The sequence below is a fragment of the Rana temporaria genome, chromosome 1 (genome assembly GCF_905171775.1).
Source record: "Rana temporaria chromosome 1, aRanTem1.1, whole genome shotgun sequence".
Lineage (NCBI taxonomy): Eukaryota > Metazoa > Chordata > Amphibia > Anura > Ranidae > Rana > Rana temporaria.
The window spans coordinates 647,762,953-647,789,532 of record NC_053489.1 but is presented as its reverse complement, the minus strand read 5'-3'; the positions used below and the strand labels follow the sequence as shown (position 1 = coordinate 647,789,532).

Here is a 26,580-nt window from a genome sequence, read left to right as displayed (position 1 = left end):
TCAAGAATATTCTGAGCCAATCAGAGTGCTCCTTCCGCATTTGCCGAATATTCGCAATTATTTTGTATTGTAAAATATCAAGAATATTCTGAGCCAATCAGAGTGCTCCTTCCGCATTTGCCGAATATTCGCAATTATTTTGTATTGTAAAATATCAAGAATATTCTGAGCCAATCAGAGTGCTCCTTCCGCATTTGCCGAATATTCGCAATTATTTTGTATTGTAAAATATCAAGAATATTCTGAGCCAATCAGAGTGCTCCTTCCGCATTTGCCGAATATTCGCAATTATTTTGTATTGTAAAATATCACGAATATTCTGAGCCAATCAGAGTGCTCCTACAGCATTTGTCGAAATTGCGCAGTAAATATCGCATTCGCATGTTGCGATATTTCGATAAAATATCACGAATATTCTGAGCCAATCAGAGTGCTCCTACCGCAGTTATCAAAAAATCGCAATTATTTTCGCATTCGCAATAGCGAAAAATCGCAATCATTTAATTTCGATAAAATATCACGAATATTCGAATTTAGCGAATATATCTCGAATATTCGAATATATATTCGAGATATATCGCGAAATCGAATATGGCATATTCTGCTCAACACTAGTCATGACTTAGATACAGTTCAATATTTTTTTTCTCCTTTTTCGCTTTGTGATTTGTAGTTTGTTTCATTTGATAGTTGTCCTTTAATGAATGAGCCCAGAGTGAGACTGCCTAGTAAAGTACTTACCTTCTACCTTCTACCCTGCTCCAGTCATTTTCACTGTGCATCCCTTTGTGGCGCTGCACAGACTTTGCTCAGGAAATATTCCTGTTGGGTCCTTCTCCTACAGATCTGCTTTTATAATATGCCTGTCACAAGATAATTATATAGACTGTCTAGAATTTTTTCTTTGAAATTCACATACATCTTACATTTTCCACACCCTTGATTCAAATATTTGGAAGCCAGGCACAGCCAGGAAACTAGCATTATCAGAAAGAAGCCAACAATGACAGCCATTATACTTTTCTCCTGATAGGTACACTTTAAATACAATTATTATTCTGTGTGCATAGCTTGTTGTATATTTATTTTATATACATATCCATATGAATCTGTCACAATTGAGGTGGGCATACATATTCATGTGAGTATTAATAGCCAGTTTACTTGCATAAAGCGTGCTGCGCTGCAAGAAATGCCCTAGCAAGCACCACAGTCTTGAACGATGCTTCTGAAAGTTTAAATATAGGTTATTGTGACAGCTCTTGCTATGGCAGAATGTATAAACAATATAAAGGTTTTTCTAATCTGCAGTTCTAAAGATCAAAAAAACATGCAATTGGAATATGAGGTCTTTAATCACTTAAGGACAGTAAGATTTCCCCTCCTAATGACCGGGCAATGTTTTGCGATAGGGCACTGCATCGCTTCACCTGACAATTGCGCGGTCGTGTGACACTGTACTCAAGCAAAATTCCTTTTTTTCCCACAAATAGAGCTTTCTTTTGGTGGTAATTTATCACTTATGCAGTTTATATTTTTTTGCTGATGGCAGATAAAGACTAAGGCCCCGTACACACGAGAGGATCGATCCGCTGAAATTGATCCGCGGATCGGTTTCAGCGGATAGATCCGCTGGTGTGTACGATCCAGCGGATATTTATCCGCGGATATATTTCGGGCCGACCGATTTCCAGCGGATAAAAATTTCTTAGCATTCTAAGAAATCTATCCGCTGGAATCGGCTCCAGCGGATCGATCCGGTGGTCTGTACAGACTCACCGGAACGATTAGTCCGAACCCATCCCTCGCATGCGTCGTAATGATTTGACGCATGCGTGGATATCCTTATATGACAGCGTTGCGCACGTCGCCGCGTCATCATCGCGGCGACGGCGCGACACGTCACCGCGGATGGAATTCCGCGGGGATTTTCATCTCCTGGTTAGTACAACCAGGAGATCAAAATCCGCCAGAGTATTTATCCGCGGATACGGAGGACCGTTTCCGCGGATAAATCCTCTCGTGTGTACCCGGCATAAGAGGTACGTCAAGTCTAATTATTTTTAATGTAGAGCTATGTTTATCCAAAATATGTGTCACCCTTGCTGGTGGCCCTTTAAGTCACTCAGCAAGGCTGTCCAATGCTCAAAAGAAGGACAGAGTGGGCCAGAGAGTCTACTAAAATGTCTCAGAAAGCTGAGAATCCCCTGCAAGTAAGACCTCGTACACATGACCGAGTTTCTCGGCAAAAACCAGCAAGAAACTAGCTGGGAGATATTTTTTTGCCGAGGAAACCGGTCGTGTGTACATTTTCGTTGAGGAAACTGTCGAGAAACTCGACGAGCCAAAAAGAGAGCATGTTCTCTATTTCCTTGACGGGAATGGAGAAAATTGGCTTGTCGAGTTCCTCGATAGCCTAACAAGGAACTCGACGAGGAAAATTATGTGTTTTCGCCCGTCGAGTTTCTCGGTCGTGTGTATGAGGCTTAACGCAGGGTGTCATATTGAGGAGAACCCACTAGGCACCAGGAAGGGGTGACCTGAACACCAAGGGAGGATCCTGCCAGAGAAAGCATTTGCCTTCATTCTGCCAAAGGCCTCTTCCACACGAGGAGGACTTTGTCACTACGGAGCCCGCCAGCTCAGCGGGAGATCTCTCCGCTGATCTCCGCTGAGCTGGCGGATGACAAGTCTCTCTCTGCTCACTGAGCGGGGAGGGGCTTGTGCAGCACCGCTGTCTCCTATGGAGAGATCTGATAAAAAACAGACATCATGTCCGTTTTCATCAGATTTGATCTGATCCGCCATGGACGGATGGGGACGTATCGCCATCCGTCTTATTTTGGCGGATCGGATCAGGTCAGATGTCAGCGGACATGTCTCCGCTGACATCCGACGCTCCATAGGACGGCATGGAACGGCCGCCAACATAACTGACAGGCGGACCTGAACGGTCCGACCCTGTGAAAGGGGCCTAAGAGGACTGCTATCAGAGGACAGACTGCATCTGTGAGGATATTTACTTGATGCCAGAGTCAGGAGTGAAATTTGTCCATCCCTTGCTGTATAGATCTATGTTTACATCTGCTGGAGACACTATTGCTTATGGAGCTTGTTTAAAGGTGATTTCTGCACCCTTAATTGTTTTAGATTAGATATCTTTACCTGTGTGTTAGGAGGTGCAAGGTGGTGCGGAGGCACTAAACACTCAGTCCAGTTGCAGTAAAATAACTGTATTGAAGTTAGAGTTCAGTAAAGCACAACTACCCAGTGGGCTCACTCACATAATGATTCAGTGAAGAGTATAACAGTAAGTCCTGTTTGCATTAACAGTGTCTGTCTTGAGGGACAGAGTACAGCCTGGATGATCCATTCCCAAATGGGGAGGCTTCTAGGAAGGATGATGTGTCCCTGCTCTTTCCCTACTCATCTGGATCACCTCCCTGCTGCTAATTGCTGTCCCTGACAGGTGGATGACCTGTCTTTAAACTACCCACATGCAAAGCCAGGGTCTAAATAGACTCTGCCCGACCCAAGATGTCCATCAGAGTAACACGGGGACCCGCATCCAATCAGATAGCTTCCCCAGTGACCCAGGAAACCATAGAGGAACCATGATCCTCTTGATTTTCTCTCCCTCTGCAATGCCTCTACGGTTGAGGGCCACATGCAGTGGAGAAAGTAGACTGCACCTGCCTATGTGGATTACAAAAAACTTATTGTAAAGGTTGAGCTCTCTACCATTATAGTTCATTTGACCCCCACTGCTGGCAGACTGTATGCAGATTCCCTACTTGCCAGTGCTTAGCTAGAGTCTATAGATAGTAGTTAGGCCTAGTAGCTAGTCGCATATTTCTCACACTGGTTTGAGAATATTTTTTGCTGTTTTGATTGCAGCAATTGTTCACGGTTTATTATTTTTAATAAAGAACATTTGGTGTGTTGGTGGGTCTATCTTTAGGGTGACCTCATTACTGGAAATCGTAGGAGAACCAATCATTTACCAGCAGCTTCTGCGGAGGTTGTGCTGTTCAATGTAAGGTTGATTGACTCACTGAGGCTGTTTTACTCAAATTGTTGAGAACATTCACTCAACTTTTTTTATGAATATTCACGTCATTTATACAATCATGTGTAAATGAAATGAGTAAATAATAATTTGTTTTTCACCGATTAGATAATTGAAGTGAATTCTCATATATTTTTTTGCATGAATATTCTCAACACAACACCTTTAGTAAATTAAAGCAGGGTTTCCACTACATTTTGCATTTTTTTTTTAAGTATGTCTGTTCTCTAATCGTTTTATCTGTACACATAGGGTCACTTACTATTGCTAAATGCGCCGCCGTTCTGCAGACTTCTTACAAACGAACACTTTATATTCCGGTGTGCTGATGGTTGTCATTTTGCTTGTGGGCATTGTGAAGCCCACAAGCAATTACTTCCTGGATTTCTCTGGAGACGAATTAGAAAGCGCTGCCCGCCCCGCCCCAATCTCGCGCCACGCTGTCAACCACTTGGGTTGCCATGACAACGAGCGGCGGCTGCGGAAGTGTGCATGATTCTTGCAAAGGGGAGGCGTACGGCATTATGTGTCATCATTTCCCAGGAGCAATAGCGATGAGGAGCCGAGGGAGCTGACGTCAGGATCCTCGGTGAATAGGAAGGCAGCTTTCGTGGGACCCCATAGCAACAGGCATTTCAAGGTGAGTAAAACATTTTTTTTTTTTTAGGTCTAAGCTACACTATAAAGCAAAACTTTTTTTTAATGGAAACTCCACTTTAACTTTGTTGTAAATCTGTTCCAAGCATTCAAAACTCTTTAAGTAAAATAATACTTTCTAACATTATCTTTCAGCTTTCCTTCTGCTAATTTGAGATCATACCCCTTTGTTCTTGAGCTCAGCTTCATATTGACAATACTGGTCTCCTGAACCCAAATCACTCTCTGAGGCCTCGTACACACGACAGAGTTTCTCGGCAAAAACCAGCAAGAAACTTGCTGGGTTTTTTTTTTTGCCGAGGAAACCGGTCGTGTGTACACTTTGACGAGGAAACTGTCGAGGATCTCGTCGAGCCAAAAAGAGAGCATGTCTTTTTTCCTCGACGGGAAATGGGGAAATTTGGCTCGCCGAGATCCTCGACAGCCTAACAAGGAACTCGACGAGCAAAACGATGTGTTTCACCCGTCGAGTTTCTCGGTCGTGTGTACGAGGCTTTAGGCCTCGTACACATGACCGTTTTCCTTGATAGAATCCATCAAGGAACTTGGTGGGAGAGCTTTTTTGCCGAGGAAAACGGTCGTGTGTACGTTTTTCATCGAGGAAACTGTTGAGGAACTCGACGAGGAAAAAAAGAGAACAAGTTCTCTTTTTCCTCGACGGGAGTCTCAATTTCCTCGTCGTGTTCCTCATCGGGCTGGTTTTCGACGAGAAACGCGAGCGTGTGTATGCTAAGAAACCCGCGCATGCTCAGAATAAAGTATGAGACGGAAGCGCACCTTCGGTAAAAGTAGCGTTTGTAATAAAGATAACACATTTTCCATGCTGTAACAGACTGAAAAGTGCAAATCGTCTCTTACCAAACGTTTACACGCAAACACATGAGATTAGCAAAAGCAGCCCCAAGGGTTGTGCCAGTGGAATCGAACTTCCCCTGCCATAGTATGTGTTGTACGTCACTGCGTTTGAGAACGAGGAGATTTTGTCTTGACCGTGTGTACGCAAAGCAAGCTTGTCGAGTTCCTCGACAAGCCTAACAAGGAACTCGTCGAGGAAAACGATGTGTCTTTTCCGATGAGTTCCTTGGTCGTGTGTACGAGGCCTTACTGTATTAAAAGGTTTCTGTCATTTCCCCTTTCCCTGAGGCCGTAAATATTAAGCTCATCCAGTCTCTCCTGATATGCTTTATCCCTCAAAACTTGCACCATTTTTGTTAGTCTGCAGTAAAGAAGCCCATGGGGGACCTTGAAAGAGCCAAGGACTGGCTGTGAATAAAAAAAATATTAATAATTTGAAATCAATTGAAGTGCCTGTTTAACTTGCATAAAGCCGGACTTTTTTTACATATTTATTTCTCTATTGCAGAAACAAAGAAGAACAAAGAAAATATCCCTTTAACTCCCTTTTAAGGTAGATAAGAATAACATTATTAACATGTTTCAATACATCCTCTTCCTTTCAGATACGTGGAAGGCAGCAGTGAATCACTGAATCTATAATGTAAAGGACTGACCTGCTTAAATAAAGAAATGCTTTGATCTATGAACACAGCTCGTTTTCTGAAACTTATAATAATAAAGATATTCGCAGCAGATTAAAGTCGTTGCATATTTATAACAATGGTTATTTTATCTGGAAATGGGCACTTGCTCCTCTGCTGAAATATTGAAGATGACAAGAGATGAAACAGCCCAGCAGGATCATTTAGAGATCTGAAAGGAACTGATTAGCGTCAGCATAAACAGGTGGAAAAAAAACAAGAGCAACAAAGATTTCCACTAAAGATGAATAGAAAAATAGAGTAGAGCAATGATGAGAAGAGAACTGTGGCTTCTGAAATGGTGGGTGGAAAGATGAGAAAGAAGCCATGATGGGTATGGTGAACCATTAGGTCAATGGTTGGTAGAATGGTAACAGGTGGCGTTACTATTATTGAAGCCCAAGTCCATAACACAAAAGGTTTTCTGGAACAGCAAGGTGAAGAATAGATCTAAGAACGAAAGACAAATGAAGACATATTACACAGGGAAGGGCTCTAAACAGTCTGGAGTGGGGAAAGGATACAAGGACAAGGTGAATCAGTTCTATTACAAAATAAATCCAAAGTGGAAATAAGAATGTTGGAATAGGAAGGTTTTGAATGATCGAATAGTTGTATTGCTCCTCATAAATGTTAATTGTCGATATTTTCCTATACTAAGATCTTAAATATGTTTAAGCAGGCCTAGACTTTGGCAGCCATAAACAATAAAGTGGAAGGTCACGAATACCATTGTTGAAGTCTAAAGAGATCTAAAAACCAAAGGCAAATGAAGAAGATAGCTATGTACAGTCTAAATTAGAAAGTGAAAAGGAATGAAGGAAAATAGAATCAGTTCTGGGACAAAAACAATCCAAAGTATAAGTAAGAAAGTGAAGTGGGCACATGAAGGTTTAAATGATCGAAGAGTTATATTACTCATAAACGTAAATTTTCTGTCATTTTTTTATACTAATGGCGCGTACACACAATCGAAATTTCTGACAACAAATGTTCGATGTGAGCTTTTGGTCGGATATTCCGACCGTGTGTAGGCTCCATCAGACATTTGCTGTATGAATTTCCGACAAGAAATGTTTGAGAGCAGGTTCTCAATTTTTACGACAAGAAAAGTTCTTGTCAGAAATTCCGATCGTGTGTAGCCATTTCAGATGCACAAAAGTGCTGTGCATGCTCGGAACTAATTAGACGCATGCTCGGAATCATTGTACTTCATTTTTCCCGGCTTGTCGTAGTGTTGTGCGTCTCCGCGTTCTTGACCATTGGAATTTCCAAGCAACATTTGTGCGACCGTGTGTAGGCAAGTTTGAGCCAACATCCTTCGGAAAAAAAAACACGGTTTTGTTGTCGGATATTTCGATCGTGTGTGCGCAGCATAAGAGCCTAAAGGTTTTTGAAGGCTTTAAGCAGGCATAGACTTTGGCAGTCACGGACAAAAACAATAAAGTAGAAGGTCACGGTAAAGGTACCTATATTTTGTGTAATATCCAGGCAGCTGGTATTGTCTCCTGATTCAACGCATCTAGCCTTGTTCTGCTCTAAATGACTGTTTGCTGTTGACCATATCAGTCACACAAGCTTTGTTTCCTTATGTTAGACCTGTCCCTCAAATGAAATAAATGCTATATCTCATTATAACAGCCGATTTTATATTTCTAACATGTGTGAAAGTGAATATTCAAAAAATTTGGGATAAAAGTTAGATTTTGGAGCCCATGGGTCAGCAACCTTTTCCACATAAGTGTTAAGTGAACAATAGCACACCTTAGTTTATTTGAAATGTGTGCAGTTATAGTTGTACTGTTAATTATAAGTTAAACTCATTAATTTAATATTATATTAACAGGTGCACTCACAAAACATGTTCATATTTATTATTAATGTGTTCTGAATAGTAAACTAGACATTTTGGAGTGATCTCTGGCCTTGTCTTTCACAGCTTAGTTGTGCTATGTCTGTCTTGTAGTATGTTAATTCTAGCTGAAGATATGCTTCTTATGCCGCGTACACACGATCGGTCCATCTGATGAGAACGGTCTGCTGAGGGGTCTGTTAGTGGCCCTTGAGGGACCCCTGGGTGGGGCTTGGGTGACTGGCCTGGAAGGAACCTGCAACGGGAGGCGGTTGAAGGAAAGCTTTCCAGAGAGGCAGCAGGAGCAAAGAGAGACAGTAGATCAGCACAGTGCAGGGACAGACGAGGGGAGAGACTGCAAGCTGTAGCAGGTCTCTCTTGAAGACAGCGGTGTGCTTACGTCTTCATCCAACCTTGGAAAATCTCCAGTGTGTGTGTCTGTCGGGTAGATAGGGAAGAAGAAGAAGCAGCCAGCTGGGCTGGTGAAGTGACAGCCAGGTGGCCTAGCATTTTCTGCAGAAGTGGAGCTGGTGTCAGTGTCTACAGGGAAGCAGAAGGCGTCCACTCCACATGTGCTACTTTTCCAAGTGAATGAGAGTTCCTAGCCTGTAATGGGCCATTGCTGAGCTAACAAAAGACTGCTACCTCCTAAAGGAGTGAACCCAGCAGAGCTGTCAAACAAAGCAATATTTGTGCTGCAGGAGGAAGTGGAAGTTGTAAATAGGGAGGACGTTGTCCCTGGATCTATTGTTTGTCAAGTAGGGCATCCCAAAAAAACACACTAGAGAGGCCATAGTCAGAGTTGTATTTTTGGCACGTAAGCTGATAATGGTACAGTGGAAGTCGGAGGTCCCTCTTAAAGTTGCAGAATGGATAACCAATGTTGGTAATGCATTATGGATGGAAAAAAGTTATATATCAACACAGAGGGCTTTGGGCTCCATGGTTAGAGGTTCCTGGGCTTTCCTCTGCAAACCTGATCATGCATAGGCTACTAAGGCTTAATGTTGGGTGATGCCGCTTATGACGAAAGGGGAGTGTGGTGTTATTGATTTTAGGCGATGCATACTATTTATATAAAGAATGTCTCAAATAGCAATGATTGTTATATGTGCAAAAAACAAAGTGAACTGTTTGGCTTTGTTATTTCATGTTTTTCTCAATAAAACTTTTTTTCTGGGTTAAAAAAAAAGTAGGGCAGCCCTTAATCCCTACCCCATCCAAGCTATCATCTCCTTATAAAACAACAAAAACAAGTCAAAAGATTGTTTTCTGTGTCAGGATGCAAGAAGGAAATGCTGTGTGACTGGTTATGCAGCAGTGCAGAACCCTGACATAGGGAGCACTACACTACATTTCTACTGGATAGGGATGAGCCAAACACCCCCCGTTCGGTTCGCACCAGAACCTTCGAACAGACCGAACGTTTGCGCGAACATTTAGAACCCCATTGACGTCTATGGGACTCGAATGTTCGAATTTAAAAGTGCTAATTTTAAAGCCTAATATGCAAGTTATTGTCGTAAAACGTCTTTGAGAACCCGGGTCTTGCCCCAGGGAACATGTATCAATGGAAATTTTTTTTTAAAAACAGTAGTTTTTTCAGGAGCAGTGATTTTAATGATGCTAAAATAAAAAAAAATGAAAAATTCCTTTAAATATTGTACCTGCTGGGTGTCTATAGTATGCCTGTGAAAACGTCTTTGAGAACCCGGGTCTTGCCCCAGGGAACATGTATCAATGGAAAAAAGTTTAAAAAATGGTTGTTTTTTTCAGGACTGAAATAACAACAGTTTTTAAAACTTTTTTTCCATTGATACATGTTCCCTCGGGCAAGACCCGGGTTCTCAAAGACGTTTTCACAGGCATACTATAGACACCCAGCAGGTACAATATTTAAAGGATTTTTATTTTTATTTTTTTATTTAAGCATCATTAAAATCACTGCTCCTACATCAGTTCCTTTAAATATTGTACCTGCTGGGTGTCTATAGTATGCCTGTGATAACGTATTTAAATAGCACAATCACCTGCCTGTCAGTAAATTAGGAAGAACTGATTTAGCTAAACTATACAGTGTATAAATATATATACAACACCTGGGATGTATATATATCCTCTACACACTGTAACATTAACTGACTAGCCTACCTGCCTGCCTGCCTGCTCTATCTACCTGCAAAAAATGACACTCTCTCTGTTAACTGCCGCAACACACTACACAAGGCCGCCCTGCAGGCGGCCTTTTATAGTGTGGGGCGTGTACTAAACCCCCTGAGCCATAATTGGCCAAAGCCACCCTGGCTTTGGCCAATTATGGCTCTCCGTTTTTTGCGCGCTGTTATTGGCCAAGCATGCGGGTCATAGTGCATGCTTGGCCAATCATCAGCCAGCGATGCCGCAGTGAATTATGGTCTGTGAAACGTAACTCGAATTTGGCGCGAATGACCCGTTTTATTCGTATTTCGACGAACGATCGAACATTCGATGTTCGAGTCGAACATGAGTTCGACTCGAATACGAAGCTCATCCCTACTACTGGAGTTTTTCCTTAAAGGATAACTCCACTTTCGTGAGGAAGAAAAATAGCAAATGAAGAAAAAATAATATAGTGCATATAATTGCGACACTAATCATCTTGTATATGGATGTTATTAACCACTTATTGCCCGCTGCACGACTATTTACGTCCGCAAAATGGCACGGACAGGCAGATAGGCGTATATATACGTCCTTGCCTTCTAGCGGGTGGGGGGTCCGATCGAGGCCCCCCCCCGCTGCGTGCGGCGGGCGGCTTACCTCGTGGAGCGATCCAGGACGACGGCGCTCCATCGTGATCGCTCCCCGGAGCCGAAGAACGGGGAGAGCCGTATGTAAACACGGCTTTCCCGTGCTTCACTGTTGCGGCGCACACCCCCCTACAGTTGTAAACACACACTAGGTGAACCCTAACTCCTTCAGCGCCCCCTGTGGTTAACTCCCAAACTGCAACTGTCATTTTCACAATAAACAATGCAATTTAAATGCATTTTTTGCTGTGAAAATGACAATGGTCCCAAAAATGTGTCAAAATTGTCCGAAGTGTCCGCCATAATGTCGCAGTCATGAAAAAAATTGCTGATCGCCGTCAATAGTAGTAAAAAAATAATAATTAATAAAAATGCAATAAAACAATCCCCTATTTTGTAAACACTATAAATTTTGCGCAAACCAATCGATAAACACTTATTGCGATTTTTTTTACCAAAAATAGGTAGAAGAATACGTATCGGCCTAAACTGAGGGGGAAAAAAAATGTATATATGTTTTTGGGGGATATTTATTACAGCAAAAAGTTAAAAATATTGCATTTTTTTCAAAATTGTCGCTCTATTTTTGTTTATAGCGCAAAAAATAAAAACCGCAGAGGTGATCAAATACCACCAAAAGAAAGCTCTATTTGTGGGTAAAAAAAGACGCCAATTTTGTTAGGGAGCCACGTCGCACGACCGTGCAATTGTCTGTTAAATCGACGCAAGGAATGAAGGAAAATAGAATCAGTTCTGGGACAAAAACAATCCAAAGTATAAGTAAGAAAGTGAAGTGGGCACATGAAGGTTTGAATGATCAAAGAGTTATATTACTCATAAACGTAAATTTTCTGTCATTTTTTTAAACTAATGGCGCGTACACACACTCAAAATTTCTGACAACAAATGTTCGATGTGAGCTTTTGGTCGGATATTCCGACCGTGTGTAGGCTCCATCAGACATTTGCTGTCGGAATTTCCGACAAGAAATGTTTGAGAGCAGGTTCTCAATTTTTACGACAAGAAAAGTTCTTGTCAGAAATTCCGATCGTGTGTAGCCATTTCAGATGCACAAAAGTGCTGTGCATGCTCGGAACTAATTAGACGCATGCTCGGAATCATTGTACTTCATTTTTCCCGGCTTGTCGTAGTGTTGTGCGTCTCTGCGTTCTTGACCATTGGAATTTCCAAGCAACATTTGTGCGACCGTGTGTCGGAAAAAAACACACGGTTTTGTTGTCGGATATTCCGATCGTGTGTGCGCAGCATAAGAGCCTAAAGGTTTTTGAAGGCTTTAAGCAGGCATAGACTTTGGCAGTCACGGACAAAAACAATAAAGTAGAAGGTCACGGAAAAGGTACCTATATTTAGCTAAACTATACAGTGTATAAATATTTGTACAACACCTGGGATGTATATATATCCTATACACACTGTAACATTAACTGACTAGCCTACCTGCCTGCCTGCTCTATCTACCTGCAAAAAATGACACTCTCTCTGTCTCTCTCTGTTAACTGGCGCAACACACTACACAAGGCCGCCCTGCAGGCGGCCTTTTATAGTGTGGGGCGTGTACTAAACCCCCTGAGCCATAATTGGCCAAAGCCACCCTGGCTTTGGCCAATTATGGCTCTCCGTTTTTTGCGCGCTGTGATTGGCCAAGCATGCAGGTCATAGTGCATGCTTGGCCAATCATCAGCCAGCGATGCCGCAGTGAATTATGGTCTGTGAAACGTAACTCGAATTTGGCACGAACGACCCGTTTTGTTCGTATTACATGAGTTCGACTCGAATACGAAGCTCTTCCCTACTACTGGAGTTTTTCCTTAAAGGATAACTCCACTTTCGTGAGGAAGAAAAATAGCAAATGAAGAAAAAATAATATAGCGCATATAATTGCGACACTAATCATCTTGTATATGGATGTTATTAAAAATGACCTTTCCTTTTCAATCTGCAGCCTCTGTAAATTTCTGAGAATGCATTGAAATATGGCTACCTGGAGTAGTTCTGTACACAGAGTGTATACTGACCACCCCCCAGAAACATAATTTCCTGCTTGTGCAATTGGCTCACCAATTTTCCCAGAAGTCTGCCTAAGATACAAGTCAGATTTTTTTTTGGAGAGCTACTTTCAATAGAAGCACATCTAAAGGGATGCGGGCCCAGCAGATTTCCTCATTAGTGCCATGTAGCTGCACACCTGACAGTTAATTATGAAACCACTCCCATTAGACCCATTAGACCCACAGACCCATTAGACCCACAGACAAACACACAGGGATTTCTTCTGAATAACAAGAGGGAGGAATCTGCAACAAATGCTGTTATAATCCTTGAAATGTACATTTTTCTCCACTTCAGACTCCACCTAAAAGGACAACGAGACTTGCTCACGGTTCATTTGCCCATAACGTCTCTTCTATGGTTTCGCATTATAAGTGTTTTTTCCCTTTTTTTTTCCTTTCCTTATTGTTTCTTATTTCTTTTATTTTTTTATTTATTTTTTACTTTTATTTCTTCCTCTCTTTTTTTTTCTCTCTACTTTAAAACGGGGGTTATTAATACATCTGTGTCTCCATGGAGATTGTTTCCCTCCCCCCTCCCCTCCTCCCCTTCCCCTCCCCTTCCTCCCCTTCCGACCTCTCTCACTTGGCTCTTCCCCGCCAACACCTGCTTTCCAGCTTCTCTACATTGTACACCCAGAGGGGAATGTTTTTTTTCTCAACAAAAGTTATTCTTTAAATGTTCAAAAACAATTGTCAATCTTTCTTTAGTACCAGAGGAAATGATAAGGCAGCAATGTCATGCTGGGTGAAAACCAATCTACATATGGATGCCTCCTGAATGTATCATAAGTATATTACACAAAAACAGGCCATATGGCTCTTGTTGATGAAATATCCACTGGGCAAATGGCAAAAATCTGGAAATATAATATGTGAGTGGTTACTGTGGACTGTATTATTAAATATGTCTTTTAGAGAAAAATGAACTGTTAGTAATGTTTGCTTTGTTGGATAAACTGTAAAAATTATAAAAACGGGACTCATGCCAAGACATACTTCTGCTTTATATCAATCTAAACCCATCATGAATTAATTAGGCAGCCTAGTGTTGCTTACCTCTTTTGTTGAATATGCTTTTTGTGGTCATATTGACCATCTTAGCTCAATATTTTAGGGTTGATATACTAAAAGTGTAAAGACTTTCAACTTTGTAAGGCGAATATTCATTGAGCTTAGTAAAAAAAGACATGTGTGGTTTGTTTCATTCTAAATAAATATTCTGACAAATTTTTATTTATTCGGATGTATCTAAACACCCAAATTACAGTATAAACAAAGTCTAATGAATGCTCCGAATAACGAAACAAAATGTGTCCGAATTTCTGAAATTGGAGTTAAAATTGGAATAAAATTTTACATTGAATTCCAGTCTAATTCAAACTGTAAACATGTTTCTGAAATCAAAGACAGTGTGTTTTTAGAGTACCATTTTAAAATAATGTTGTTTTAGTTAAGCCAAATGTGATTTAAAGAGTCATTGTAATCATTTGATGAAGATCTTTCTTTTGTTTGTTCACGTTGCCACATTTAAATCGAACAACAAATTTGGCCATTTCAAAGTTTATCATTTCAAAAATTTTGAATCTAAACAAATCTTTAATTTTGAAGAAAAGTTAGAAAAAGACATATAACTAATTCTGAATACGAATCCCGAATACAAATTGAACGAATTAACCAAATTTAACAAAACTAAATAACTTGATTACTGAATTTAAATTAAATGAAAGAAGTGTTTGGTGTTGTGGTCACAGTGATCATCTAGTCTATTTGTCCTTGCAAATGATTGGATGTTTAAAGTGGACCCAGCTTTGATGTATTTACTAGGTTTTTTAAGCATGAGTTACTGACCCAACTACTTGACTTTGATTTTTTTTTTCCTGATCTGCTATTTTGCTTCTTGTGGTCAATGATGAGCGAAACCCAGAATAACAATGTAAATGAGAACTTTCAATTTTTATTGATCTACAATTTTGATCTTCCTGATCTACAATTTTGATCTTCCTGATCTACAATTTTGATCCTTGAGGGCAATAATGATGAGCAATTGACTGAAGAAAATTTATTCGCAAATGTCAACTTCTCTTGCAGAGTGAACGGCCTATTTGCCTTTAGTAAATCAAACCCGTTATCTTTAGTACATTTCAGCCAATACTACCTCATTAAAAAAGCCCTGCTACTGGCCACATTTACACTGTCGTATCATCTATGGTCTCTTAGGGCCTGATCCTCAAAAGGGATACGCCGGCGTATCTACTGATACGCCGTCGTATCCCTGTTTCTATCTATGGAACTGATCCACAGAATCAGTTTCTCATAGATAGGCAGAAGATCCGACATGTGTAAGGGACTTACACTGCCGGATCTTAGGATGCAGTACCGCAGCTGCCGCTGGGGGCATTTCTCGTCGAAATGCCGCTTCGGGTATGCAAATTAGCACTTACGGAGATCCACAAAGCTTTTACGCTTCGTTTTTTCTCCGTAAGTATTAGTTTGCTGTCGCAAAATTAGGGCTACTTTTACAAGGCCTAAACTGTTTACACCTTGTAAAAGTAGACCCTTCTACCCCGCGTCGCTGTCTTTTTTTTTTAATTTTTTTTTTCCCGCCGCAACTCGTTTTTTCTTTTTTTACGCCCGTCGTGATTCTCAAAACCCCGGTGCAACGTAAAACCGCGCAAAGCACGTCGGGAAAATGACGTCGGGAGCATGCGCAGTACGTCCGGCGCGGGAGCGCGCCTAATTTAATTTAATTAGAAACGCCTTGCGCCGAACAGATTTAAGTTACACCGCTCAAAATTTCTAGGTAAGTGCTTTGTGGATCGGGCACTTAGGTAGAGATTTTGCGGCGGTGTAACTTAAATGGGAAAAATTACGTTGCGCCGGGTTTTTGTGGATTAGGCCCTTAGTTCTTATAGACAGCTTCATATGAATTGTTCAGGTGCAGGACAATATTGTAACAGTCTCAGCAAACAACTTGCCAATATATATCTGCTGATCAAGGAAGATCTATTACTGTTTTGTGAAAGTGTTTCTAAAAAAAAAAAAAAAACATTTTTCAAACTGAAATGAATTAGATTGGAGTACTGCTGCTGTAAGTAAGCCAAATGAATTGTAAAATAAAATAAAAATCTATGCCATAGCCAAATATGCATTGCCGATGTCAGGGGCGGACTGACAACTCATGGGGCCCCCAGGCAATAGAATACTATGGGGCCCCTGGGCTTACAGATGGCCACCACGCCAGGAGGCAGTGCAGAGGCGGGGCAGCTAAAATCTCGGGATTTTCACATCAGAAGCATGTTGGTTTCAGACATATCAGGGACAGATGTAAAAAAAACATTTTTACATACTGTCCCTGGTTTTACTGAGCCTGGCAACCCTGATGGGGCCCCCTAGTGACATGGGGCCCTCGGGCAGTGCCCGAGTGACTCAATGGTCAGTCCGCCCCTGGCCGGTGTATACTGTCACCGAGACTGTCCACGAAAATGGTGTTGTTCTGTAACACCAAATACAGCTTGAAGGAATCTCGCAAGTAAATTATTTAAAGAAATTCTGTATTTTCAATGTTGTCCTTGAAATCACATAAAAATACCCTTTAGCTGCTGTAGAGTATTTTTTTGTACTGTATTGGTACATGTCCTCTATGAAAGTGCAGAGCTTACCATGCCTTTTGCCTATTGACTCAAAAAATTGCCAAAATTGAACAAGATTCACCCGTTCAATAGGATTCGCCTCAGTTCGGGTTGACCAAATTTCAAGATCCAAGGGACCTTCTTCAAACTGAACCCAGGCAGATTTGCCGATCACTAATACTGCATTGTGTAGGACACACACTGTACATATAACAAAGATACAATAAGTCTGCAGTATGCAGGTTTTCATGTTTAGGTGACTGATATTTCTCATTTACTCACCCCTGAAACAATGAGCTCTCCTCCTAAATTCTGCACCTCTGCTTTCACTTTGCTGCAGATATTGAGCTGGTGGCAATAGAGGGCAATGCGCTGCAGGTAGGCGAGGAGATCTTGTTTGCATGCTGAATCAGGGCACTGCGGGGAGAAAAAAAGGAACAGCAACATCAGAAGACTTGATTAAATGCTAAGATCCTTGTGTTAACCGCATATCATTAAGCAATGCAATCAGATAAAATAATATGCAAACGGCATATTTAATATCGCTTTGTAAAACCACAGAGCAATTTCTTTAAGACAACAGATAAAGGTCTGTTAGGAATACTGGTGCTGCTTGTTAAGTTTTCACAAATTAGTGGCAACTTTTCAAATCCATCATTCATATTGTCAGCTCTATTTGTGCTTTAATTTCTGAGGGATAACTTTAACTGATCACTAAACTTGAATTACAAGAGAATTTAATAGCTTTTATGAATAAATATTAATAAGCCATAGAAGTTCACTGGAAATCTTTTTACTCAAAATGGCATAGTAAGGGGGAGAGCCTTACCTAAAGCTCATAGGGCCAGCACTCCATAGGATAATAGGGCCAGATTCACGTAGCTTGGGCGCAGCGTAACGTAACCGGTTTACGTTACATCGCCGCAAGTTTTCCGATTTAGTGCTCGATCCACAAAGCACTTACCTGGATATTTGCGGCTGTGTATCGTAAACACGTCCGGCGCAAGGCGGCCCAATTCAAATAGGGCGTGTACCATTTAAATTAGGCGCGCTCCCGCGCCGGACGTACTGCGCATGCTCCCGTCGCAAATTTCCCGACGTGCTTTGCACGAAATTACGACGCGCCGACGTTTTGAGAATCGCAACGTCAACAAAGCACTTACGCCGGGAAAAATAAAAAATTTAAAAATAATTCAAAAGCGACGCGGGAAAGACGGGCATACTTTAACATGGTGGAGTAATTTTCCACCATGTTAAAGGTGCACTATCTTTGCAAAATCTAACACTTGCGACGACGTAACGACGGGAAAAATCTTTGTGGATCGCCGTAACTCCTAATTTGCATACCCGACGCTGGTTTACGATGCAAACTCCCCCCAGCGGCGGCCGCGGTATTGCATCCTAAGATCCGACAGTGTAAGTCCATTACACCTGTTGGATCTTCTGGCTATCTATGCGTAACTGGTTCTATGAATCAGTCGCATAGATACTCAGAGATACGACGGAGTATCTGAGATACTCCGTCGTATCTCTTTTGTGAATCTGGCCCATAGTGCTTGCTTTGTGTGTAAAAGCAGGAGAAGCCGCTGTTGGATGGGACAACTGTATAGCTCCCAACTGTCCCTGATTTGGAGGGACTGTCCCTGATTTGGAGCAATGTCCCCCTGTCCCTCTTCCCCCCTCATTTGTCCCTTATTTTGGTCTGATCCATACAGTTGTAAACCTCAGTAAACCATTGATTTGGAAAACCGACGCTGAACCCTGCAAGACATGGCTGGAGACCCCGCTGATCGGTATTTGACTGTGTCAAAAGTTTCAGGATGTCAGATGTACAAACAGAAAACTCAAATGCAATCATCTCTGTATAAAATCAAACCATGAACAAGGAGACAAGAATATCAACTGTGACAATGTAGCAAAAAGCCCAAATAAAAATAAAAATCTCTAAATAAAAAAATAAGAAAATCACTTTTTTTTTTCCAAAAAGTGTTTCTCAGTACTAAACCTTTCTTCCAAATTCTAAATTGCTGCATTTGTACATTTTAAGAGCCAATATAAAGGAATAGTAGTGGTTAATAAAAAAGCCCTTGTGGATTTAATTAACAATTTTTGGTGGTTAATTCTCCTTTAAGGGGGTGTGGCAGTGAGCGTGTCCCACTCCTACATACATTTGCTGGTATGTGTCCCTCACTCCCATCTCAGAATGTTGGGAGGTATGGACAATAGTCTTTAAAGGTTAGCTTGCTATCCCTCATATAGTTGTACGGTATGGTTTCTTCTCTTGGAAACTGCTGTAGAGGTTCAAAGTGAGGTTATGGATGTATTTATTTTCTTGAACTTTAAATGGGATTGATTTACTAAAAGAGTAAAGGTAATTTCTATGGTCTAAATTGACTTTGTATATCTTATTATGTATGAGGGAAATATAATAAAGGCTATTTTGCTGGGACATGATTGAGTTAACACAGGTTCACCTTACTTAATATCATTAATTTTGCTATGTAAACAGACTTTGTTCAATTGAGGTTTGATTTTTTATGCATAGTTACATTGGTCCTTAGTCTAGGTAGGTCTTCTGGGTCCTGCAACCATATGGGGTTACTTATTTGGCACCACCACCATTCACAAACTGCCTTATTTTTGTTTTATAAATAAAAGCCATTTTAATTTTGGACAAGGTGGAGAGGCGGGGCAGTGATGCCACAATTCCACCTCTTCCGATCAAAGAATGCCTTGTATTTATTGGAAACATATAAGGTGTCCTGTCAATGGTGGCCAATGGTGGCCAGTAGTGGCTGGTGGTAAAAACATTTTTGGAGGGGGGGGGGCGTTGATCGGGTAACCCACACACCCCCGGTCCAGTCCGTCAGTAAGGAGCCCGGCACTTACTCCATCTATGGCGGACAGGGCTTCCCAAAGAGGGGCAGCTTCCCCTTCCCCTGCTCTCCTCCTCGGCATCACTGCAGCTTCTCTGTCCCATCTATGGTGGGCAGCGCTTCCTGACTTGCAGTGACTTCCCCTGTTCTTCTTCTCCGTATCACGGCAACTTCTGCAGAACGTCTACTCCCTCCTCCTCCTAGGCCAATTGAAATGCTTCTCCTTTTGGCCAATCGGGAAACGTGTCTCAGAGCCATGCTTCCTGATTGGCGGAGAGGCGATTCAGTGTGACAATAGTGAATATAAATTTTCTATTCTAACACACCTGGGTGTTAGCTCTGAGCCCGGATGCACAATGCTCTGAACCCGGAATCCACCCTATTTCGAAGCCTATTAGAGCCTCTGGCTCTAATCGGGTGCTTCAAAAAAACACCCCCGCCACTGTAATTCATGCACCCAGCGTCCTGCAAAGGGGCCTGACGCATGGGCAGGGGGTGGTGGCAGTAGCTAGGACAGGGGAGGTGGCGCCCATGCACCCTTAATGGACGGGCCACCCCTGATGGTGGCCATGCCGATCAAGCAAGCCCTGTGGTTACTATGCAGAAGACGATCTGACCGGGAGGATTGGTGCTATCACTGTAGTAGCTCCAACTAATACAGTGATTTGCAGCTTCTACAGTGGTGGCTCAGATATGAGATATGCATGCTTACATTTGACCAAACTAGACCAACCTACGTATACAATAAAAATCATACCTAAACTGTAGCTTTATATAAATCAACCCCATTATCAATAATCTATAATAAATAATAAAATAGTGGTGGGGCTCCTTTAACGCTGAGTATAGTAAATGTCTAAAATCAGAAAATATAATTTGTTATCTAGGTAATAGAGGATGCAGTTTAATGGAAGTGCTCTGCTTGTATTATTTACTACTAGAGAAGCGATAAGCAAATCATTGCAGATCATTGCAAAGTAAACCAACCGTATTTCATCATGCAAATAAATAATTTTAATGAAGAAGCTGTGAGTTCTCGGGCAATGGTTCGAGGGTAAACTGTCCTATGAATGCTGCTCCCCTTTAGCTATGCTCATTTTACATGAATAATATTTGTGGAGTCCGATGGATGTGATGATTGATATATTGCCGGAGTGCAGCAGTCATAATTTATCGCTTGTTCATAGCTGAGGCTCCTAAAAAGGTATTCATAGGAAATGCAAATCAGAGACGTGATTTGCTATAAGTAAACATGAAATAAATGCGAGTAATATCCATGACTTTTGATGAGTTAATGTCTTGTAAGAGAAATAGGAATGTTGTCAGGATTATTTACAGGGAATATGCTATGAAACAAAGTGAGCATCAGTATATAAAGACCTTGAAAGGGTGGCACCTTCAGCATGTTCCTGCCATCCTAAGCCACCTTAAACATCCACTGGAGATTGTGCATTGGTTTATACAGTTGTGCTCATAAGTTTACATACCCTGGCAGAATTTATGATTTATTGGACATTTTTCAGAGAATATGAACGATAACACAAAAACAGTTCTTACCCTCTTGGTTAGTGTTTAGCTGAAGCCATTTATTATCAATCAACTGTGTTTACTCTTTTTAAACCCTAAATGGCAACAGAAACTACCCAAATGACCCTGATAAAAAGTTTACATACCCTGGTGATTTTGGCCTGATAACATTGACACAAAGCAGTTTTAAAGGCTATTAAAGGTAACCATCCTCACTTGTGATCTGTTTGCTTGTAATTATTGTGTGTGTATAAAAGGTCAATGTGTTTCTGGACTCATGACAGACCCTTGCATCTTTCATCCGGTGCTGCACTGACGTTTCTGGATTCTCAGTCATAGGGAAATCAAAAGAAATGTCAAAGGATCTGTGGGAAAAGGTAGTTGAACTGTAAAAACAGGAAGGGGATATAAAAAGATATCCAAGGAATTGAGAATGCCAATCAGCAGTGTTCAAACTCTAATCAAGAAGTGGAAAATTAGGGGTTTTATTGAAACCAAACTACGGTCAGGTAGACCAACTAAGGTTTCGGTCACAGCTACCAGGAAAATTGTTCAGGATGGAAAGAAAAACCCACAAATAACTTCAGGTGAAATACAGGACTCTCTGAAAACATGTGATGTGGCTGTTTCAAGATGCACAATAAGGAGGCACTTGAAGAAAGATGGGCTGCATGTTCGAGTCACCCGAAGAAAGCCATTACTACACAAATGCCACAAAGTATCCCGCTTACAATACGCCAAACAGCACAGAGACAAGCCTCAAACCTTCTGTCACAAAGTCATTTTGAGTGATGAAACCAAAATTTAGCTTTTTGGCCACAACCATAAACACTACATTTGGAGAGGAGTCAACAAGGCTTATGATGAAAGGTACACCATTCCTACTGTGAAACACGGAGGTGAATCACTGATGTTTTGAGGATGTGTGAGATACAAAGGCACAGAAAAAATGTGGTCAAAATTTATGGCAAGATGAATGCAGTATGTTATCAAATAATGCTGGAGGAACATTTGCATTCATCAGCCAGGGTATGTAAACTTATGAGCACAACTGTATATACAGGAGCAAATAGACATTTTACTTCTTGCTACAACACGACATGGTCTACTGTGTTGAGGACAGCAATCTTAAACAGGTATCTACTGTCTTAAACAGGTGTCTAAACCCCCCAAAAAGAGTTCTGAAGGTTTTATTGTTGTACTCAGCCAAATGTTCCACCCATGTCACCATGGGGCACCACTGAGAGTGACCAGTCCCTATTTATAAGGTCATCGTGCTGTGCACCATGCCAATTTATATATATGAAAGCATACAGATAATTCACTTCTTGCTACAGGGCTTTAACCACTTGTTGACAGTTTTACTGCTACAGGGTGGTAGCTGTGCACAGGATCACATATATATATATATATATATATATATATATATATATATATACATATATATATATATATACATATATATATATACATATATATATATATATATATATATATATATACAGTATATATGTATATATATATATATATATATATATATATATATATATATATATATATATATATATATATATATATATATATATATATATATATATATATATGTGATTTTGCATTTCTGCCTAGAGGGGGCACACATGTGCTGCCGGTGAGCCTCTTCTGCTGTGATTTTTCACAGGAGAAGCTGATCTGTGGGTGCCGGGCACTCAATGCCCTCCAGCACCCGCCGATCATACGTAAACAACACAGAACATAAATAACTGAAAAATGTGTCTTGCATTTATATTCAGCCCCCCTTACTCTGATACCCCTAACTAAAATCTAGTGGAACCATTCGCCTATAGAAGTCACTTAATTAGTCAATAGAGTCAACCTGTATGTAATTTAATCTCAGTATAATTACAGCTGTTCTGTGAAGCCCTTAGAGGTTTGTTAGAGAACATAAGTGAACAAACGGCATCATGAAGGCCAAGGAACTGACAGGCAGGACAGGGAGAGCATTAATCAGAGAAGCAACCAATAGGCTCATTGTAAGTCTGGAGGAGCAGCAGAGATCCACAGCTCAGGTGGGAGAATCTATCCACATGACAACTATTAGTGGTGCTCTCCACAAATCTCACCTTTATAGAAGAGTGGCAAGAAGAAAGCCATTGTTGAAAGAAAGCCATAAGATGTCCCATTTGCAGTTTGTGAGAAGCCATGTGGGGGGACAGAGCAAACATATGGAAGAAGGTGTTCTGGTCAGATGAGACCAAAATTTAACTTTTTGGCCTAAAAGCAAAACCCTATGTGTGGCAGAAAACTAACACTGCACATCACCCTGAACACACCATCCCCACCGTGAAACATGGTGGTGGCAGCATCATGTTGTGGGAATGCTTTTCTTCAGCAGGGACGGGGAAGCTGGTCAGAGTTGATGGGAAGATGGGTGGAGCCAAATACAGGGCAATCTTAGAAGAAAACCTGTTAAGCCTCGTACACACGATCAGTCCATCCGATGAGAATGGTCTGAAGTATCGTTGTCATCAGGTAACCGATGAAGCTAACTGATGGTCCGTCGCGCCCACACACCATCAGTTAAATAACCGATCGTGTCAAAACGCGGTGACGTAAAACACAACGACGCGCTGAAAAAAATGAAGTTCAATGCTTCCAAGCATGCGTCGACTTGATTCTGAGCATGTGTGGATTTTTAACCGATGGTCGTGCCTACTAACGATCGGTTAAGAATCCATCGGTTAAATTTAAAGCAAGTTTGCTTTTTTTTAACCGATGGTTAAATAACCTATGGGGCCCACACACGATCGGTTTTGACCGATGAAAACGGTCCATTAGACTGTTGTCCTCTGTTTAACCTATTGTGTGTACGAGGCCTTAGAGTCTGCAAAAGACTTGAGACTGGGGCAGATGGTTCACATTCCATGAGGGCAACAACCATAAACATACAGCCAGAGCTACAATGGAATGGTTTAGATCAAAGCATATTCATGTGTTAGAATGGCCCAGTCAAAGTCCAGACTTACCGTATTTATCTTCATATAACGCGCCCCAGCGTATAGCGTGCACCCCCAACCTAGAAGGAAAATTCATGGAAAAAAAGAAATACTTACAGTTTGGATGCCCCTCATCGGTGTCTTGCCCAGCGTCCATCGCGTCCATCGGCGGCCTTGTCCGGTCCGCCGTCCTTCTGCGGCCATCGTGGTGTCCTCCCCGCTGTGTTTTTCAGCCGATCCCCGCTTCCAGTGCTATGTTTGAACCACTCCGCAGACATATACCGAGCGCAGTACACTCGGGTATACTCGGGCAGGCTCGGCTCCTCTCGCGTAAAGGACGTACAGGACGCACAGGACGTGACCGCGAGCCGAGCCGAGCCTGCCCGACTATACCCGAGTGTACTGCGCTCAGTATATGTCGGCGGAGTGGTTCAAAAACAGCGCGGGAAGCGGGTATTGGCGTATATCGCACACCCACGATTTTGCCCTGATTTTAAGGGCAAAAAAGTGCGCGGTATACGCCGATAAATACGGTAAATCCAATTGAGAATCTGTGGAAAGACTTCAAAATTGCTGTTCACAGACGCTCTCCATATAATCTGACAGAGCTTGGGCTATTTTGCAAAGAAAAATGGGCAAAAATGTCCCTCTATAGATGTGAAAAGCTGGTAGAGACATCCCCAAAAGACTTGCAGCTATAATTGCTGAGAAAGGCGGTTCTACAAAGTATTGACTCAGGGGGGCTGAATACAAATGCATGCCACACGTTTCACATATTTATTTGTAAAAAAAAATGAAAATCGTTGTCATTTTACTTCACAATTATGTGCCACTTTGTGTTGGTCTATCACAGGGGTCTCCAAACTTTCCAAACAAAGGGACAATTTATGGTCTTTCAGACTTTAGGGGGGCCGGACTGTGGCCATTCAGGGTAGAAATTGTCCTGGTGTCAGTGGGAGTAAACAATGTCCCATCTTTGGTGTCAGTGGGAGGAATAGCGCCCCATCATTGGTGTCAGTGGGAGGAATAGGGTGCTGTCATTGGTGTCAGTGGGTGGCATAGATCCCCATCATTGGTTTAGGTTTAAGGAATCATGCCCCATCATTGTTGTCAATGGGAGAAATAGTGCCCTGTTGTCAGTAGAAATAATTATGCCCCATCTTTGGTGTGAGTGAAGGGAATAGTGTTTTGTATCAGTGGAAGGAAAAGTGTCCCAAGGGCCGGATAAAGGCAAGCAAGGGGCCATGTCTGGCCCCCGGGCCGCAGTTTGGAGACTACTGGTCTATCACATGAAATCCCAATAAAATACATTTATGTCTTTAACATGACAAAATGAGGAACATTTCAAGTTCCCTTTGCACGACTAGAGCAGCCGAGCCGCCTGAGCCAATCCTTCACTAAACGACGATGCCCAGCTCGAGTCACTGTCAGGGGCAGGCGAACCTTAGTAATCCTTTATGTTACTGGCCGCTTCCTGTATATGGATTCATCAGGTAGTGTGCGGGTATTCCGTCACTTCCTCGATGCCGCAATGTCTCCTGGGAGCTTTTGTCATTGTTCCCAGGAGACATTGCGGAGGTCTGACGCGAGTTATCGCGGGATTTAGAAAGAACATGCGGTTTAGTAATCATGCATATGAGCGTATCGTTTTTTTTTTTTTGGTGGGGGAGTGGATCTTGGGTGGGAGTTCCCACACTTTTTTCCCCAGGACTTGACCCCTGGGTATGAATACTTTTTGATGCCACTGGACACAGTACATCAACATCAATTTTTTCCTTTGTAAACATTACAAACAGGAATTTGCAACACTAGTATCACCAAAAGTATCACCAAAAGGGAGCTTTGCTAGTAAAATAAAATGTTTGGTGAAATCCCCCCGATTTTTACTTAGGGTGTCTTTTTTTAAAATAATTACTGAATGAGAAAGGGTTTGGGGCAAACAGATGGCTGAATTTCTGCTTTAAAAAAATTAAACGTCGGTTTGAAAATGTGTATACCTAAAAATGTATAAAATTGACCCCACAACTTTACGGTTTGTCTCTAACATTCTAGAAAATGCTTTGTAAAGGTGATGGCGATAGTGAAAAGCCGAGATAAAGGATTTATTTATTTTCCAGAACCCCCCACCTTGTTTACCTTTGAAAAAAAAAATTGAACAAATCTAGGGATTAGAAAATAATTTCTGTCTGTGGTAAAATTCATAGGGTTTACTATAATGTACAAGACTATATGCATTTGTTATATGGCATCCGGCTTTGCAAATCCTATCATTGCCGGTAATGTGGAGATCAGTATTCAATCCCCAAATGTTGTATTACAAGCATAGATGAGCATTGCTTATACAATATATTATTTCCTGAAGGAAAGCAATATGTGTGTCCTTGTTTGGCAGAAAATGAGCTCTTTCTTCATGCAGAATCCATTTGTATTACTCATTTATAAAATATTACGCTTATTTCCGAGGTTGCTGTGCGGTGACCATGTCCAGATTTATAAAAATAAAAAATAAAAAAAATCGTATTATTTATGAATAAAGGAGTCCTCTGAAGATATGATATTCAGCATGGACATTTTAAAT

At 41.4% G+C, this 26,580-nt stretch overlaps 1 protein-coding gene across 2 annotated transcripts in view; it reads right to left on the bottom strand.

The window, feature by feature from the left end:
• CTNNA2 (catenin alpha 2) overlaps positions 1-26,580 on the bottom strand; it is an 832,954-nt gene that overhangs the window by 143,071 nt on the left and 663,303 nt on the right. For both annotated transcript variants that reach the window (XM_040335493.1, XM_040335494.1), the window contains exon 10: positions 16,889-17,023. In XM_040335493.1, coding sequence (XP_040191427.1) covers positions 16,889-17,023 — 135 coding nt within the window. The remainder of the gene's footprint in view (positions 1-16,888; positions 17,024-26,580) is intronic.